Source organism: Hyaena hyaena, unplaced genomic scaffold (genome assembly GCF_003009895.1).
Source record: "Hyaena hyaena isolate Hyena2069 unplaced genomic scaffold, ASM300989v1 scaffold_50, whole genome shotgun sequence".
In the NCBI taxonomy this organism is placed as follows: Eukaryota; Metazoa; Chordata; class Mammalia; order Carnivora; family Hyaenidae; genus Hyaena; species Hyaena hyaena.
The window spans coordinates 253,347-271,868 of record NW_024080682.1 but is presented as its reverse complement, the minus strand read 5'-3'; the positions used below and the strand labels follow the sequence as shown (position 1 = coordinate 271,868).

At 62.6% G+C, this 18,522-nt stretch overlaps 1 protein-coding gene across 4 annotated transcripts in view; it reads left to right on the top strand.

The window, feature by feature from the left end:
- The window catches only part of KCNH2 (potassium voltage-gated channel subfamily H member 2), a 42,000-nt gene extending 24,184 nt beyond the window's left edge, over nucleotides 1-17,816 (top strand). For 3 of the 4 annotated variants that reach the window (XM_039230789.1, XM_039230790.1, XM_039230787.1), the window contains 13 exons: nucleotides 3,156-3,320; nucleotides 4,387-4,830; nucleotides 5,440-5,651; nucleotides 10,181-10,609; nucleotides 11,071-11,458; nucleotides 11,814-12,013; nucleotides 12,477-12,729; nucleotides 13,827-14,020; nucleotides 14,278-14,380; nucleotides 14,919-15,191; nucleotides 15,267-15,453; nucleotides 15,785-15,962; nucleotides 17,258-17,502. In XM_039230789.1, coding sequence (XP_039086720.1) covers nucleotides 3,156-3,320; nucleotides 4,387-4,830; nucleotides 5,440-5,651; nucleotides 10,181-10,609; nucleotides 11,071-11,458; nucleotides 11,814-12,013; nucleotides 12,477-12,729; nucleotides 13,827-14,020; nucleotides 14,278-14,380; nucleotides 14,919-15,191; nucleotides 15,267-15,453; nucleotides 15,785-15,962; nucleotides 17,258-17,407 — 3,176 coding nt within the window. In that variant the 3' untranslated portion in view covers nucleotides 17,408-17,502. Of the gene's footprint in view, nucleotides 1-3,155; nucleotides 3,321-4,386; nucleotides 4,831-5,439; nucleotides 5,652-10,180; nucleotides 10,610-11,070; nucleotides 11,459-11,813; nucleotides 12,014-12,476; nucleotides 12,730-13,826; nucleotides 14,021-14,277; nucleotides 14,381-14,918; nucleotides 15,192-15,266; nucleotides 15,454-15,784; nucleotides 15,963-17,257 lie in introns of all 4 variants that reach the window. The other variant, XM_039230788.1, reaches the window with a different exon arrangement.
- The last annotated feature ends 706 nt before the right edge of the window (nucleotides 17,817-18,522 follow it).

Genomic DNA, 18,522 nt, shown 5'->3' with positions numbered 1-18,522 from the left:
GGGGAGCAGCCCTGGGGGCAGGGCAGGAGCGAAGTGCGAAGTGCGGGGTCTGGGGGTAGGCAGGGGAGGGACTAGGGGAGGGCGAGGCGCCCTTCTGTGTGCGCAGAGCCAGCCCAGGAGGCAGCTAGGCTGTGGACTCTCCACGTTTCTCCTCTGTGAAGTTGTGTGAAGGTCAGAACCCCACCACCCACAGGCTGCCGTTTGTGCTGATGCCCAGCTCTGGCTGTCCCTGTGGCCAGACAGGGTGTGGCCAGCCCTCACCCTGTCTGAGCTTCAGCTGCCCTGCGTACGCACCCCCCCACCCCCCATAATCCCAGCCAGCGACGGGATGGCGGACAGGGGTCGCTGGGTCGCTGGCCTGGGGATGGCTGGTGTGACAGCCCACTGGAGACCCCGGCCGCCCGGCAGGTGGTGGGAGGGAGGCGGGGCCTCAGAGAGCTCTGGCTGCCTCGGCGCTAACTTTCCTTCCTTCCTTCCCTGTCCCCTAGAAATAGCAGCTGGAGCCTACCTCCCCACCCTCGTCCGCACAGCCCTCAGGCAGGGCTCCAGTTCACATTTTTGGAATAACCAGGGCTTTGACGGGGGTTCGTTGAAAGGAAAAATTCCTTGAATGTCGACAAGGCGAGAAGGCCAAGGGGGCTTTGCGTGTCAGCCTCTGGAGCGGGAGCGGCTCTGTACTGCGAGGGGGTTTCTATCTGGAGTTTCGGCAGCCCGGCTGGCAGGCGGTGCGGTGGCGGTTTGGCATGCCTCCGTCCGGGGCTACCTGAGTGGCGGAATGCAGTCCTGGCCACCTCTCTGGCAGACGAACCTGAACTGAGCGGGCGTGGGCTATCGAGGCCTTGGGTTCAGACTCCCGATGCTCTGTTTTGGGGGCAGGATCCCCAGGCCATCCTGAAGGGTTGGACTCATCTACATTTCAGACTCTGGACTTCTCTGAGATGAGTCCCCCTCCCCCCCTGTTAAGGAACCTAGGAATGAGAACCGGGGGCCTGGATCACTGGGGTTCCAGGGACGGGTGTTGGGGGCCTTGAGGGCTCAGGTTTCCTGGTCTCTGGCCTCTCCTTAGTCCTGATGAGGGCCAGTCCCTGTTCAGGCCGCCGGCCATCACCATATTAGGGCATAAACTCTAGGCGGGCTGCCTGGGTGCCAAACAGTCTCCAGCTGGGCCCAGCCCCCCGCGGCTCGTGACACCGAAGTGGGGCTTCAGCCAGGCCATGTCAGAGGCCAGGGGTCAGGGGACGGCTGCTGGAGGGAGACCCAGACAGAGCCCCCAGCTCAGGTCCCACAGGCCGAGCCTGGATGTGGTGAGTGGAGGGACTTTGGGGTGGGGCGGAGAATTCCTGGCCAGCCCCTCCCCTGGCCCAGCCCCCCCTCATCCCTGCGAGTCCTCTTCCAGGTAGTTTCAGAGGGTGGCAGTTAGGAGTGCTGATCTGCCTCCCTCCCGGGGCCCTGTCCCCAGCAAGTCCGCCTCAGCCAGGGAGAACCTTCCAGGACGCAGGGAGTCCCTGTCCTGCTCCGCTGAGGCTCAGCCCCCAGGGCCTCCTTGGCAGGCATCGAGCACTAGCCCAAGTCCGAGGCTGCCAGCCCAAGGTTGTTGGCTTCTTCCTCGACTCTGTTCACCACCCACACTTCCTCTCCACCCTCCTCCTTCTTGGCCATCAGCACTCCCCCATCCCTCACCACCTGCTGCCGGGCCTGCTCCCTGGTGCGTTGTTTTAGGGGCGAGACCCTCCAGAGGGGACGCAGACCCTGGGGAGGTAGGTAGGCTCCTACAGTTCACAGAAGACAGATGATCACAGGGGAGCCAAGGCAAGGAAAGAAGTTTGTCCCAGAACGAGAGGGAGATGAGGAGCACGTCTGGCCCCTGTTGGATCCATAAAGAAGGAGGAACAGAGTGTTTATGGGTTTTCTTGTTTCATCCAGGAGGGCTTCCTGTGGGCGGGAGTTCTGAGCGAGGCCGAGGGTGCCGGGGGGGGTCACTCTCAGAAAGGAACAGAGAGAAGGGTGAGGGGCGGTGCTCTGGACCAGGAGCAGAGGTGGACTAGGTACACTGAGCCTGGTGCACTGACCTCACCTGGTGCAGGGGCTCTGGTGGGCAGAGAAACAGAGACTGGGAGGGGGACACAAAAGTCAAGGGACAGAGAGAACAAGGAGAGACGGAGATGAAAGCTCTGGACGCCATGCTTCTCGACTCTCTGCCAAAGGATTACTTTCGTTTATGTCTATACGTCACAGACCAGCCCTTTTGTGAACTACAAACTCACACGCTTGGACGTTGTGGCGATCCCACATTGCTGTAATGGTTTTGAAACTCTTGCCCTTGACTTGTAAACACCGCTTGGGGGCCGGCGGAACATTTGGCCCCAGAGAGCAGAGTCAGAGTAACAGTTAGCCCTGCTATAGCGTTCAGCTCACGCCGCGCTTTGCCCTAGGCGCTTGGCATGTATTGACTTACTTAATCTTTACAACTCATGAGAAAGAATTACTATCATTCCCATTTTATAGGTGAGGAAAATGAGGCGCAGGGAGCCTACATAATTAAAAAAAAAGCTGAAGCTGAATGCCGAGATCCTGGGCCTGAAGTCTACGGGTGCACCTGCTGTGCTGGGCTGCCTTGCACGAGGCAAAGCAAGGATAGGGAGAGGAGAGGATAGGGAGGGAGACAAAGAGAGCTACCCCCCCCCCCCCCCCCCCCCCAAGAAGCAGCATGCATGGGCGCCTGGGTGGCTCAGTTGGTTAACCGACCGACTTCAGCTCAGGTCATGATCTCACGGTTCATGAGTTAGAGCCCCGCATCGAGCTCTGTGCTGACAGCTCAGAGCCTGGAGCCTGCTTTGGATTCTGTGTCTCCCTCTCTCTGCTCCTTCCCGATTCATGCTCTGTCTCTCTCTGTCTCTCAAAAATAATTAATTGTTAAAATTAAAAAAAAAAAAAAAGCAGCAGCAGCAGCTAGCTGGAGTGGATAGAATGAGGGAGGGATCGGGATGGCGGCCCAGGGCAGAAGGAGGGGTCGGTGTAGGAGACACTGGAGAGGACTGGCCGGCAGATGTGGGGGAGGGGCATGGGGGAGGCATGGACTGGCCCCTTGGGTCCTGCTCTGCTGTGCCCGCCTGAGGGGCCCCGGGGTCACAGTGGCCACGTCCTCCGCTCTGCAGGGAGCTGCTTCCTGTGCCTGGTGGACGTGGTGCCCGTGAAGAATGAAGATGGAGCTGTCATCATGTTCATCCTCAACTTCGAGGTGGTGATGGAAAAGGACCTGGTGGGGTCCCCGGCCCATGACACCAATCACCGTGGACCCCCCACCAGCTGGTTGGCCCCGGGTAAGTGTAACCCTACTCTCAGGTCCCTTTCCTGAGGCTTGGAGGTTACCCAAGGTCAGCGCTCTGTAGGAAGTGGTGTTGGGAGGTGCCCCTTTCTGAGGTTGCGGGGGGGGGGATGACCGAGGATCTGGCCTAGTCCCATCTGGCTCGGGATGGACAGACAGGGCCGGGGTGACAGACTGAGCCCAGACTCACAGGTCCTAGCTTACTCGCTTGGGTTCCTCCCACAGCACCTCCTGGGGGTGGTCCTCTCTCCAGCCCCACGAGTGAGGGATTCACCCTTCCCACGTGGCCCTGGCCACCTTGGAGCAGCTCTCCTGCTCATCAGAAGGCCCTGCCTCTCAGGGATTCAACTCCCTCTCTGTGTCACTTCTGCCCCCTGGGCCTTGCTCCGGGGCTGGCCAGCTCCCTGCCCTGGCCTTGGCTGCTTGAGGATTCGCGGGGAATGCTCACGGTGGCCGGAGACCTGGAGCCCTCACCTCATGCTCCCATAACACACAGGCTCCCTCCCTTCTCCATGATGTCCCTCTTGGGTTTCATTTTAATTTTTCCCTGGCAGAAGAGTCCACCTCTTGGTTTCTCAAGCCCTGAGAAGGTCGTGTTAATAACACTGGCCTTACCTGTCTTACGGGTCCCGTCTGCAGGGTAGCAGGGCATGGCCAGAAGTCATTGCTTCACCGTGCAGACGCAGGCCCTACCATTTACTGTGTGATCTCTAGTGAGTCACACGGCTCACGTGTGCCTAAATGTCCTCAAGTCTAAAAGGGGGTAAATGATACCACCGGCGTAGTTGTGAGTCATGCATGGTTCATGAGGAGCCCACGGTGACCTGTGAGGCTCAACAAATGATAGTTTGTTATTGTCAGAGCCTTAGATAATCCTGTACTGGAAGCTTATTGAGACCTGAGTTCTGTGCAGTGGGAGTGGGGGTGAAGGGGTGCTGGCTGCCCCAGCTCCCCACCCCATCTCCCCTCGGTGGCCAGGGCGCCAGCGCCCAGGCCTCCCTGCTCGTGGCTGCCCTCCTCACCGGCCACCCTGTGGCCATCTACTTCTCTTGTCCCCGCAGGCCGAGCCAAGACCTTCCGTCTGAAGCTGCCTGCGCTGCTGGCCTTAACGGCCAGAGAGTCGGCAGTGCGGCCGTCGGTGCGGCCCGGCGGTGGGGGCGGCACGGGCGCCCCGGGGGCCGTGGTGGTGGATGTGGACCTGACGCCCGCGGCGCCCAGCCGCGAGTCACTGGCCCTGGATGAGGTGACGGCCATGGACAACCATGTGGGGCCCGCGGAGGAGCGGCGCGCGCTGGTGGGCCCCGGCTCACCCTCCGCCTGCGCGCCGGACACGCACCCCTCACCCCGGGCGCACAGCCTCAACCCCGACGCCTCGGGCTCCAGCTGCAGCCTGGCCCGGACGCGCTCGCGGGAGAGCTGCGCCAGCGTGCGCCGCGCCTCCTCGGCCGACGACATCGAGGCCATGCGCGCCGGGCTGCCCCCGCCGCCGCGCCACGCCAGCACCGGTGAGGGCCGCGGGGAACTGCCCCAGCGCCGCGCCACCCGCCAGGGCCTGCCCCGTTCGGGGGCCCTCGGCTTCCTCCCTCTCAGCCCGGTCCTGTGTGCCTGGGAGATGGAAATCCCATTAAGCACTTACTTAATCCCATTAAGTGGCCTTTTACTCCATTAAATGTCCATTCATCCCATTACATTCTTCCACTGGCACAGCCTCTGCTGGCTGGTGGAGTTCGCTCTCCCACGGTGGCCCGGTGCAGGGGTGGCCATGGGGAGTGCGAAGGGCAGGAGAAGCCTCCGGTCCCGGCTACCATCTGGCCCTCTGACGGGTGCCCAGCGCCCACTGAACAGACCCTTAGGGAGGACAGGAGGACCGTCTTCCTCCGTCACCTCACAGCTGCACCATGGCATGCTTTCTTAAAGTGGCAAGGGCTCTGGCCTGGCTTCTCACTGACTGCCGTCTCCTGGGTTGGCCTCATGGACTCACTGTACCCCATGGCCTAGTCCACACACGGCCTGGTCTCCACCTCAGCCTGCCACCCTGACCCGGCTTTCTCCTCCACCCCAGGGGCCATGCACCCCTGCCTGCCGCCCTGACCCGGCTTTCCCCTCCACCCCAGGGGCCATGCACCCTCTGCGCAGCGGCCTGCTTAACTCCACGTCAGATTCTGACCTCGTGCGCTACCGTACCATTAGCAAGATTCCCCAAATCACCCTCAACTTTGTGGACCTCAAGGGGGACCCTTTCCTGGCTTCGCCCACCAGTGACCGGGAGATTATAGCACCGAAGATAAAGGAGAGGACCCACAATGTCACCGAGAAGGTCACCCAGGTACGTGCCTAGCTCCCTGGCTCTCCTCTCAGCCTGGACGAGCTTGGAGGGGGTGGGAGTGGGCGGTGGTCAAAGGGGGATGGTGGAGGGGACTGCTCAGTGGCGGCCTCTTCAGGGTGGGCAGACCCCGTGGCTGGAGGTGGCAGGGGGGGGATTGCAGAGCTGGGGTGAGAGACAACAAGTCTGAGAGGTCTTGAGGAAGAGAGGAGAAGGGGAGAAGAGGAGAGAGGAAAGAAGGGGAGGAAAAGAGAGAGGAAGGGAAGGGACCCTGGGACAGGGCAGATACAGAGGGCAGGTTGACGGCACACGGGAGGGACAAGGCACTTGAGACAAGGTGGGCTGGAGAAGGCCGCCGTAGGGCCCGCTGGGTGTGGTGAAGGAGGTACTGGGCCAGCTAGGGGTAAACCTACTTAGAAGGTGCCAGGAGGTCAAGGTCAGGGGTCCTGATTCTTCTAGGCCAGTGTGATAAGCTAGGGCTTGAATGGCTTGGAGGTACGCATTCCTGTCTCCAAACCATGGGACAGGGGAGGGGAGGGTATGATGGTGGGGGCATTGATACAGAGGGATTAGGTCCCAGAGAAGACCACCAGCCTGTGGGGGGCACTGCCCAACACCATCCGGGGGCAGGACCAGCCTGGCCTCCTGGTCCCCGCCGGCAGCAAGGGTGCTGGCACCACCCCCACTGCCCAGTCTGTGCCGACTCCTTCTGGCCTTGGGGGTGGGGTTGGGGAGAGGGTCCCAAGTGGGGATGCCCGCAGTAGGTGAAGAGCCCGGGATGGTGGGGGCCAGGAGCTCCAGTCTCTCGCCCCCTCCCGCCCCTTGCACGGCAGCTCCTTGAGTTGGCCCGAGAGAGGGAGCTGCCCCCTTTCGCCCGCTGTTGTCACTGCCAGCCTCCTCGGCCCTCCTCCTGGCCCTGCTCCCGCCGCCTCTGGCTCTCTGGGGCCCTGCCAGGTCTCCAGCCCCTTGGCCTTGACTCCAGAATGTTCCCCCGCGCCCCAGGCCCCATATCTGGTTGCCTGCCCCTTGCCCCTCCTGCCTCTGCCTCCCGTTCCCGCCCGGAGCCCGGTGTCTGCCCTGCTCCCGCGCCCGCAGCCTGTGCCCGTCCTGTTGCGGTCTGTGCTTGGTCTATATGTGGCAGCGTGCGTGTGTGTTCCCAGCTTTGCCTGTCACCGGGCGGTCTCTCCATCTCTGGGTGTCGGTCTGACTCTGGCTCGCTGGGCACTGGACCGGAGGGGCGGGGGTGTCGGGGAGACCATTAATCTGCCGTGACAGGCCTGACTGCCGGGGGAGGGGGAGGGGCGCGGGCTGCGGGAGCGGCTGCAGCATGAGCCCTGATCGGGCCGCGGGGGAGGGGGCCGCTGGCCAGCACGGGCGGGGCGGGGGAGCCCAGTGTGGCGGGGGTGGGGGTGGGGGCCTGGGAGGAGGGCCGGGCTGAGGAGCCGAGGTTCCGACCGCGCGGCTGCTGCTGGGCTGCCGGGCAGGCAGAGCGCAGTACCCTGGCAGCGGGGGGCCCGCACCAGGGGGCCATGGGCCTGAGCCAGGCAGGCTGCTGTCCACACTCACTGCCAGGGTGACCCCAGCCCCGGGGCCCAGCCCCAGCGACCCTGGCTTCATGCCAGAGACGGCCCTGGATGCCAGGCTGCCAGCCTCTGGGGCGCAGCCTGGGCTGGGACTGCTGCTGGGGCGCAGGTGGGGCGCTGGCCGGGCCCTCGGGCTCCAGGGCGGGCAGGCTGGGGGCAGCCAAGTCCTCCATGGCGGCCCCAGCAGGGAAGGCGAGCGGGACAGGGGCTCTGCAGCCCAGGGCCCAGAAAGGCCGGGTGAGGCGGGCCGTGCGCATCTCCAGCCTGGTGGCCCAGGAGGTAGGTGACCCCCCCCCCAGCCACTCCCCCTCCCTCCCTGGGCCGGGGCACTGAGGCAGGCGGTGGCGAGGTGGCAAGCTGGGTGCGGCCCGGAGGCCTCTGGCTCTGGGCCGGGCCGGGAGAGGGCTTCTGAGAAGCAGGACAGTTCTGAGGGAGCATGGGGTTCGCAGCTCTGCTCAGCCCACCGCTGGCCCCTTGCTCGCTCTCCTCCAGGCCTGCCGGGCCCGGGTGGACAGTGCTTTTCTTGCCAGGTCTTTCCCTCTACCATGGCTTCCCTGGCCCACAGTCCTAACTCCAAATACGAAAGGAGGAGAGGGAGAGGAGGCATGAGATGGGTGCCCAGAGATGATGACGGTGGGCGAAGGGGGAGGAGAGGAGCATAGTGGGATAGCGAGGGGCCGGCAGACACAGCCCGGGCCCTGGGGCTCTCAAGCTCCCCACTGGGTGCCCGGGTGGACCCTGCTGTTGGGGAGGGAGGCCTGGGCTGCTTCAAGGGTCTGAGGAGGGTGGGGGTCAGAGACCACCGGATGGCAGTGAGGGCACTGAGCTCACCCACCTGGATCACCTCTTCCCAGGCAGCCTTGGGTGCGGTGGCTGTGCTTCCCTCATCCAGGCTGATTGTTCTCTAGGTGGCTCCTGGGAGTCACCTCTCTGCCCCCAAGGGCTTCTGTCAGCCTGGAGCAGCCTCAGAGCAGTGGGAGGTGGCTTAGGAGTGAGTCTGCGAATCCCACCACATGCACCTGACTCTCTGCCCTGGCTCTTGGGCTCCTCCCGGTGAGGGAGCAGGTATGGGTGGGAAGAATCCCACCCACAGGTGAGGACCCAGGACTCGGCTAAAATGAGCTTCCGTATCCTGAGGGACCACGAGTCGGGGGTGAGGGGGTTACATGTCTGGCCCAAGGCCATCTGGTAAGCTGGAGGATGCTGAGCAAGGCCTGGCCCCTTTAAGGTGAGGTCTGTGGAGCCAGGCCTTGAGCCCCAGGCTCGCCCCATGTGCTTGCGGGTGTGCTTGGGGCTGTGCTGGCCTTGCTGTGTGTAGACTGGGGTGGGGGCAGGGTCACTGCTGTTGGCTGTGCTCCGACACAGTCTTCAAGGGGCTTGGGGACGAGCCCCATCCAGGGGCAGGTACCTTCTTCCTCCCCTTGTCCGTGGGGGCCCTGGCTGGTTCCATGTTTTCAATCCTCACGTGACCCCCGAAAGGCTGCTGCTTTGTGCTGTCTGCCTTAAGGAGCAAAGCAGCTTGGGCTGAAATCAGGGCTGCAAGACATACGCTTCTTCCTGCCCCCCAGGCTCTAGCTGCTCCCCCCTCCCCCCCACATCAGGCATCTCTGGAGCTGCCCATGTCTACTTGAGGGTGGCCAGATGGTAAACATGGCCCATCTTACCTTCCAGTAACTTCCTTTAAGGAGATGGTCTCTATACAATCCATCTGATGACGGTGGGTCCAGGGGATCCTTGGCTTGAGTACGAGTGGGAATCTTTGGGGTATCCATCCACCCCGACTCTCCGCAGCCCAGAGGCCTGAGGATGTGGGGCCCTGGGATTCAGTGCTTCTTGGAGCAGGGCCAGCAGCCTTGGTTCTCAAGGGGGTGGGTGAGGCCTTGGCTTTGGCTCCCAGCGTTGGCAGGGCCGGGCCTGGTGGGCCTAGGGAGAGGGCTCATGGGTTGAGTCGGGTGTCTGTAAGAGAGGATTTTTTGGGGGGGGGCAGGGGGAGGCAACGGGGGACAGACAGGCTCCTGGCCCGTTGTGGGAAAGCTGGCCTCAGTCCTTCCTAGTTTGGCCTGGGCAGAGAACGGCATGGCTGCTGCCATCTGGTGTGGATGGCAGGCCTGCCTCTGCCTGGCTGTTGAGAGGGCAGGACGTGAGGTGAGCCTGTGCAGGCTTGGGTGTGACACTTCTGAACGTTTGCCTGTGTGCCTGTCCATCTGTGTACACGTGGGCACGTCTGTGGCTGGGTTAGGTCTTCTGTGGGCCTTTGTAGGGGTGCGGGAGGGCAAAGCTGGGGGGCTGCCCTGGGGCTGGGGACAGAGGGCTGGGGAGTGCTGGGTATGTGTGTCTTGGTCTCTCTCCAAGGGAGTCCAAGGGCCCTGAGTCTGGGTGGCTGGTGCCCTTGGGCTAGTGGTGGCATGAAGGGACCTTTATTTAGGCCCTCAGTTCCCAGGCTACCAGTAGTGGGGCTGCCATGGAATGGCAGTAACCACCACCATTTTATGTGTTGAGGCTGTGCCTCCTGAGGCCATCACCCGGACTTGGTGTCTTAGCTCTTGGAGCATCTTCTAGACTAGGATCATGGTGTATGTGTGTGTGTGTGTGGTGTATACGTGGCTTGGGGGCTGTGGACAAGGTCACGTGGTCGAGTTCTAACCATAGCTATGGGTGCGACTAGCTGGGGGGAGAGCAGCACATCTGGATGTCACTGCACAGTGCTCTCAACTCAGGTAGCCAGACAGCAGGTCTGTGTGCTGCGTGGGCAAGTGCAGTGCCAGGGTCACAAGGCGGTCACTGGCTGTGGTCACTTTGCCAAGGGATGGGCGTCCGGATCGAAACTCGTTGGCTTTCCCCACTCTCCTTGGTCTCTTCCCTGGAGGCCCAGAAGGAATGTCACCTGCCCCGGACTCCAGTTGGATGTCATCTCCTCACCTCTGCCCTCCACCCTCCCTACCTGTCCAGGTCCTGTCCCTGGGGGCTGACGTGCTTCCAGAGTATAAGCTGCAGGCGCCGCGGATCCACCGCTGGACCATCCTGCACTACAGCCCCTTCAAGGCCGTGTGGGACTGGCTCATCCTGCTGCTGGTCATCTACACGGCTGTCTTCACACCCTACTCAGCCGCCTTCCTGCTGAAGGAGACGGAAGAAGGCTCCACGGCCCCGGACTGTGGCTATGCCTGCCAGCCGCTGGCCGTGGTGGACTTCATCGTGGACATCATGTTCATCGTGGACATCCTCATCAACTTCCGCACCACTTATGTCAATGCCAATGAGGAGGTGGTCAGCCATCCCGGCCGCATTGCCGTCCACTACTTCAAAGGCTGGTTCCTCATCGACATGGTGGCCGCCATCCCCTTCGACTTGCTCATCTTTGGCTCTGGCTCGGAGGAGGTAAGTTGGCAGGGAGGCCGAGGCCAGGAGGGCACCCGGGAAAGGGGAGAAGGTGGTGGGGCACAGGGAGTAGCTACTCCATGGCCACTGCCCCTCTCCACGTGAGCCACTCCCCAGATAGAGGGCCAGAGGGGCCACCTTTTTCTCTTTGTCTATCAAAGAGGCCGCCATGTTCTAATCACACAGAACTGGCCTGGGAACTAGTTGGGGTTGTAGGCAGGCACCTCAGGGTGGGCGTTGTATCTTCTGGAGCTCCATTCTCACCAGGGGGAGCGTGAGCCCCTCTGTCACAAAGATGAGTCCTTTGTCACGAAGCTAGGACACAGATTAATGGGACTGTGCTGGACTTAGGGAATGGGAGCTTCAACCACTAGGCTGTCCTAGGAGGAAGTCTTTGGGGATTTTACTTCCAGTGCCCCGCCCCCGACTAGCTCCCACACTGTATGTCTGTCCCCCCACAGCTGATTGGGCTGCTGAAGACGGCGCGGCTGCTGCGGCTGGTGCGTGTGGCGAGGAAGCTGGACCGCTACTCTGAGTACGGGGCAGCCGTGCTTTTCCTGCTCATGTGCACTTTCGCGCTCATTGCGCACTGGCTGGCCTGCATCTGGTACGCCATCGGCAACATGGAGCAGCCACACATGGACTCCCGCATCGGCTGGCTGCACAACCTGGGTGACCAGATCGGCAAGCCCTACAATAGCAGCGGCCTGGGGGGCCCTTCCATCAAGGACAAGTATGTCACGGCCCTCTACTTCACCTTCAGCAGCCTCACCAGCGTGGGCTTTGGCAATGTCTCCCCCAACACCAATTCGGAGAAGATCTTCTCCATCTGTGTCATGCTCATTGGCTGTGAGTGTATCCTTGGGGGCGGGGGTGGGGTGGGGTGGAGGGAAGGGGGTGTGTGGCCCAGAGTCTGGGAAGAGCCTGAGAGGGAGGAGAGGGAGGGCGCTAGGTGGGCCAGAGGTGAGGTGAGGGGAGCTCTGAGACTGAGAGCCTCCAGGGACCACCACCATAGCATGTGTGGGGACCGGCACACCAGGCAGAGGCTCAAGGCAGAGCTCAAGGGCACGCGTACCTGGGCTTCTGTGTTTGTGCGTCTCTCGTGTGTGCTTCCACTGAGATGTGACTGCGTGTGTCGTTGACCCGGTGCAGGGGCGGGCGGGGGCGCTCGGATGCTGATGTCCCCACTCACCCCCGCCCCCAGCCCTCATGTACGCCAGCATCTTCGGCAATGTGTCAGCCATCATCCAGCGGCTGTACTCTGGCACTGCCCGCTACCACACGCAGATGCTCCGGGTGCGGGAGTTCATCCGTTTCCACCAAATCCCCAACCCCCTCCGCCAGCGCCTCGAGGAGTATTTCCAGCACGCCTGGTCCTACACCAACGGCATCGACATGAACGCGGTGAGGCTTCTGGGCTTCTCTGGGGGTGGGCTGGAGGGAGCAGGGTCACAGCGAGACCTCCCTGGGTGCAGGGAGCACGTCTGCCCTAATAGCATCATACTCTGTGGTTCCGGCGGTCACAGTTAGTGCCTAGAAGGACCCTGAGAAGTACGTTCTCCTCGTTTTGATAATGGAGCTCATTTACTGGGAGAACTCTCACTACGGGGCAGGCCAAACCTGGCCCTTCCATGTAGACAAAGCATTTAATCTTTACAACAGCCCCAGGCAGAAGCTGGGCTCTACACTTCACACAAGAGAATGGGGGCCGAGAGCTGGGAGGCATCCTCCCGGAGGGCGGAGGGCGGGCAAGGGCGCCCAGCTAGAAGGGGTGGGCTCTCTGATGCTCCTCCCAGGGCCTCGGGGTGGGGGGTGTCGTGCCTGGAGACAAAGTGCTGAGCCAGCCCAACGACCACTCCCCCTCCAGGTGCTGAAAGGCTTCCCCGAGTGCCTGCAGGCAGACATCTGTCTGCACCTGAACCGCTCGCTTCTGCAGCACTGCAAGCCTTTCCGAGGGGCCACCAAGGGCTGCCTGAGGGCCCTGGCCATGAAGTTCAAGACGACACATGCACCGCCAGGGGACACGCTGGTGCATGCGGGGGACCTGCTCACCGCCCTCTACTTCATCTCCCGGGGCTCCATTGAGATCCTGCGGGGAGACGTTGTCGTGGCCATCCTGGGTACGGGGCTGGGTGCGGGGGACCGGGTGCTGGGCTGAGGCGGGGAGAGCTCTCTGAGGACACAGTTGTTGGGGCTGTGGACCCACTCCTGCCTGCAAGGAATTCACCTAAGCTTAGACCCTCCAAGGGGGGGCAGTAGAGAGGAGCCCCACGTGGGGTGGGGCTGCTGAACTCTGGGGGTTCTCAGATTCTGTTCCCTACAGGCTCATCCCGCAGGCAGCTAGTCTTGCTTCGTTATAGCAGGACCAAATCCAGACAAAGTGGGCAGGGGAGGGAGGTTATGCATCTGATTTTACTAAGGAAATTAACTAAGTTCCCTGCAGCCTCATGTGGTACAGCCACGCCCAGGCCTCCCCATCTGCAAAGCAAAGAGAGTCTCGCCCCTCTTTCCTTCCCAGGTGTGCCTGGGCAGAGGGCTTCCTGTCCTCTGCCTGCCCTTCCCTTGGCCCTGAGTATCTTAGGGCACCTGCATCCCAGTGGGACATTCTAGATTTTTATTTCTCAGTTCGGTCAACACCCATACTCACTCCACAAACAGCCCAAACACAACTGCCACCAAAGTTTCACTATATAACACTTAGCTTTTGTATGTGTGATACATTCTGGTGTCTTCTGTGTCCCGATCGGCTATGCTATCCTATTTTCTTTTGGTAAACTAAAGCGCCGGTCGTGTTTCACTCCTGTGTTACGATCTACAGCTTGAAGGACACTGTTTACGAGGGCGCAGTGATTGGCCAGGAGGGCATTTGGGACACAGGGTTTGGAGGGGGTAAAAGTGGACTTAGAAGCCAAGGAAGCCAAGGCCATGGGCAGAGAGGGGTATCTAGGCTGGCCTGGCTGGCTGGCTCCAGTTGTTGAAAGGCAAGGAGATCCAAGCCCTCTACTCCCTCTACCCCCACGGCACCGATGCCCATGTGAACAGAGGAGCAGACGGGAGATGGGGCTGGCTCTGGGGGGGCTGGGGCTGGTGGGTGGGGCACTGGACTGAGGGGAGGCCCCCCAGCCTCCGGCCCCCAGGCTGAGAATGCCCGCAAGACAGGTGCCTTTTCCCTGCGCTGCTGCCCAGGGACTGAGTCCCCACCCTTGGTGCCCTCCAGGGAAGAACGACATCTTTGGAGAGCCTTTGAACCTGTATGCCCGGCCTGGCAAGTCCAATGGGGATGTGCGGGCCCTCACCTACTGCGACCTGCACAAAATCCACCGGGACGACCTGCTGGAGGTGCTGGACATGTACCCCGAGTTCTCTGACCACTTCTGGTCCAGCCTGGAGATCACCTTCAACCTGCGGGACGTGAGTGGGCTGCCCCGGCGGCCGCCCCCGACTTGCCACCTCGCTGGGCCTGTTCCCCTGCCTGTCGGGTGGTAGGGAGTTGGAGGAGGTGGGCGTCCCAGGCTCAGCTCTCCTGGATGAGCGGAGATGACGTCTGTGCGGGGAGAGCTTGCTCCCAGCGGGTGCTGCGGGCTCCACTCGATGTTAATGAGGGGGCTTGGGCTGACCCGGGCAGGCCGGTGGGCGCGGAAGGGCCCTGACACCGCTTTCGGTTCTAGACCAACATGATCCCGGGGTCTCCGGGCGGCAGCGCGGAGCTAGAGGGCGGCTTCAACAGGCAACGCAAGCGCAAGCTGTCCTTCCGCCGGCGCACCGACAAGGGTGAGGCGGGGGCGGGGCGGGGGGCGGGGTCCAGGTGAGGTGGGAGGGGGCGGGGCGGGGCGCGGGGGCGGGAGGTGTCGACTGCACCCAGCCCCGCAGACTTTCGTGCCCCTGGCTTCAGTGTTCCCCACTCTCTCACCCCGGCTGCCCGAACGCTGGGCATTTTCCCTTAATGCCCACTTGAACTGGCACCTTCTCCGGGAAGCCCTCTTCCACCCTCCTGGGTGCCGGCCTAAGCTTCGTGGGGCGTCAGGCGGCTGGCGTCTTGGGCGCTGCCTTGAACTGATGAGGGGAGGAGAAGAGAAAGGAGGGCGAGGGGGCCCGTGAATGGGGGGTCACCGAGAGCCCCGCCCAGACGACCTAGTCCCGCCCCCGGGGGTTCTCTTCCGGCTTGAGCGCGGTGGGGGGTGGAGCAGAAGAAACAACGGCGGACAGACCAGGGTGTCCCGGCGCAGCCCCCTCCCAGGCCTGCCCAGCCCCCTGCCCTCCCCATCCGTGCCTCCTGCCTTCTCTGAGGCCCGTTCTCTGTTTCCCACAGACCCAGAACAGCCAGGGGAGGTGTCGGCCTTGGGGCCGGGCCGGGCGGGGGCAGGGCCGAGTAGCCGGGGCCGGCCAGGGGGACCGTGGGGGGAGAGCCCGTCCAGCGGCCCCTCCAGCCCTGAGAGCAGTGAGGATGAGGGCCCAGGCCGCAGGTCCAGCCCCCTCCGCCTGGTGCCCTTCTCCAGCCCCAGGCCCCCCGGAGAGCCGCCGGGTGGGGAGCCGCTGACGGAGGATGGGGAGAAGAGCAGTGACACTTGTAACCCGCTGTCAGGTAGGGTGAGGGCCCGCTCAGGTGGGGGGGGGGCGTGGCATCCGACCTGGCCTCAACCCAGTTCTCTGGCTCCAGGCGCCTTCTCAGGAGTGTCCAACATCTTCAGCTTCTGGGGGGACAGTCGGGGCCGCCAGTACCAGGAGCTGCCTCGCTGCCCCGCCCCCACCCCCAGCCTCCTGAACATGCCTCTCTCCAGCCCCAGCCGGAGGCCGCGGGGCGACGTGGAGAGCAGGCTGGATGCCCTTCAGAGGCAGCTCAACAGGTGAGGGCGCCTCCTGGGACCAGTTTAGCCCCCATCTGGCGTGTCGAGGGGGCGAGGCTAGTGGGTCGTCTGTGTGTGTGTGTGTGTGTGTGTGTGTGTGTGTGTGAGTGTGTGAGAAGGGAGGATGTCTGCTCTGTGTCGGCCTTGTCCCATGTGTGCTGCACCCGGACCCCGTCCTTCCATTCAGCGCTGAGATAGGGACTGCACACCCGGAGTGAAGAGGGAGCCTGGGGTTGACCAGCTGGCTGGTCCATAAGGTGGCTCCAAAATCACCGTCACTGGTGTCCCCACATCCCCGAGAGCCAGAGCATCCTCCTCCTTCTTGCCCCAGGCTGGAGACCCGGCTGAGTGCGGACATGGCCACTGTCCTGCAGCTGCTGCAGAGGCAGATGATGCTGGTCCCACCTGCTTACAGTGCTGTGACCACCCCGGGGCCCGGCCCCACCTCCACCTCCTCTCTGCTGCCCGTCAGCCCCATCCCCACCCTCACCCTGGACTCGCTTTCTCAGGTAAGTTCCAGGCCCCTCTCCCTGCCCAAGGCGCCCCAGCCCTGCCTTTTCTGCCCCCAACCCCACCCCCCAAACCTGCTTTGCTGTCCTTTTTCTTAAGCACTGGGCCTCAGCTTCCTCCCACCCCCATTTCTGCCCTCACCCTGGATGGTACTTTTGGAGGAGGACTCCTTTGGGAGCACAGGGCAAGGCAGGAGAGCCCCCAGACCACAGCCCCCAGCAGCGGGGCAAAGGAGCCCAGCGGGCTGAGAGGGGCCACCTAAACGGCTAGATCTACTCAGGGGGCCTGTGTCATGGCCAAGAGGGGCCTCTGAGGCCCGGTGGTGGGCGCTGTGTGCCAGTGCACCCTCGGCACGGGGTCTCTGCCGTGACTGGCGCTGCTCAGCTCTGGCTCTGCCGTCCGCCTGTGGCTCTCACACTAGCCGCTCTGCAGGGTTGTCCTGAGGGCTTTGGCCGAGCCCCAGGGTGGCACTTCCAGCCCGCATCTCTCCCCCCCTGCGGGAGTGGGCCTGTGTCGCTCTTTGTCCTCTCCTGAGTGGACATGTGTGTTCCCGGCCTCCTGACAAGACAGCCGTGTCTGGGCCCCAAGAAGGGGGCTCTTCTGGCTCCCAGAGGTGGCCTGGGCTCTGCTCCCCCCTCCCTCTGGCATCCGCTCCCCCTCCCATATGCTGCCTGCTCCTGTTTGCAGACACCAGGGCCCACGTCAGCAAATGTGCCAGTCTCCCTTCACGGCCTCCCCCGCGGAGATCTCACAGCACACTCGTCAGCATCCACAAACCCCTCCCGCCGGCCCTGGCACTCTCCCTGGCCTTCCGGGGCCTGGCCGCCAGCCTGCCTCTGTTTCTAGGTCCCCGAGTTCTTTCTAGATTGGAGGAAGGAGCCTTGTTTCTTTTTCTGTCCCAACTCAGGGCCCCTTATTCTGGGTTGGGTTTGGAATACTCTGCCATGACCCCTTCCCCCCCAACGGGGGGTCGGGGAGGGGAGAGTGGCTGCAGCCCTCAGCGCTCTCCCCTGTGTCAGGGGCCACTCCCAGGGCTCCCGCCACCGAGTTCGGTTCCTGCCCACTGAGAGTGCATTTCTCTTCTTCCAACCTCAGCGCTTCCCCTTTGTGCTCCAAGTCCTGTTCTGTGTGGCTCCGCCCTTCTCTCTGTCTCCTCGAGCCCTCTTCTCCTCTTCACGGACCTCTCCTGACCCTCTCTGTCCCCTGACCCTCGTCTCTATTCACCCGACAGTCCCTCCGTCCCCTCTCCCCCCTTCCACAGGCTCCGTGGCTGCTCACAATGTGTTCTCTGCAGGTTTCCCAGTTCATGGCGTTGGAGGAGCTCCCCCCGGGGACCCCAGAGCTCCCCCAAGACGGCCCCACTCGACGCCTCTCCCTGCCGGGCCAGCTGGGGGCCCTCACCTCCCAGCCCCTGCACAGACATGGCTCAGACCCAGGCAGTTAGTGGGGCTGCCCAGTGTGGACACGTGGCTCACCCAGGGTTCAGCGCACTGCCTGGGCCCCCCCCCTCAGAGGCCCTGCCCGGGAGGCCCTGGCCGAGAAAGGGGAGAGGAACATGAAGGCACAGCCCCCTCCCCCAGCCCTTGGGACCATCTCCTCCTGCAGTCCCCTGGGCCCCCATGGCGGGGGCAGGGGCAGGGACAGGGCCGGGCAGTGGACGGGGGTCTGTGGTCTCCTCACTGCCCAGGGGGCATTAGCTGGTCTAACTGCCCGGAGGCACCCGGCCCTGGGCCTTAGGCACCTCAAGGACTTTTCTGCTATTTACTGCTCTTATTGTTAAGGATAATAATTAAGGATCATATGAATAATTAATGAAGATGCTGATGACTATGAATAATAAATAATTATCCTGAGGAGACTCTGTGGTGCCGGACCATGTGGCCATGGGCACGCCGTAGCCTGAGGTCACAGTCACACGTGCTCGCGTGTGTTGGACTCTCCGTAGGAATCTGGGTGTGTCTGCACGCGCAGGGCCTGCAGGGGCTGCCCTGGTGCGGAGTGTGCGCTGAAGAGGTGTTCCTGGGGTCCGCCACAGGGCGTCCCCAGGGCTTCCTGCTTCCTCGTGGGCCTGGATTCCGGATAGCAAAGAACGGCCTGGGTGGTTGTGAATACAGAGGCAGTTAATGGGATGCCAGGCCTGGGTCCAGCCCCTCAAGTTCATGTTTTGCTGGGTGGCATACTTGTTCCCAAAGCTGGCCCTACACTGGCTTGTCCCCTTCCTTACGCGCTTCATGAACCCAGCCCACAGTGCCGCTAACCTTGGGCTGACTTGGTTAGTTCTGGCCCAACCCCCTGACTTGGCCTTACCTTGACCTTAACCCAGACTCACTTGGATGGACTCTGTACAGTTGGGCCCCCATGGTAACCTGACTGGGCACACTGGCTTTCTCAGTCCGGACCAGAGCTCCTCAGGGGTCTGGCTGCAGATGGGCTTCCCTTTGGTCACTATGATCTCTTGAGGACCTCTGATCCTTGATCACAGAGTTGATACCTAGACACAGTGGGAGTTTGGGGGTGGCTCATTCTCCTGACTGGGAGATTAAGTCAGAATATACATCC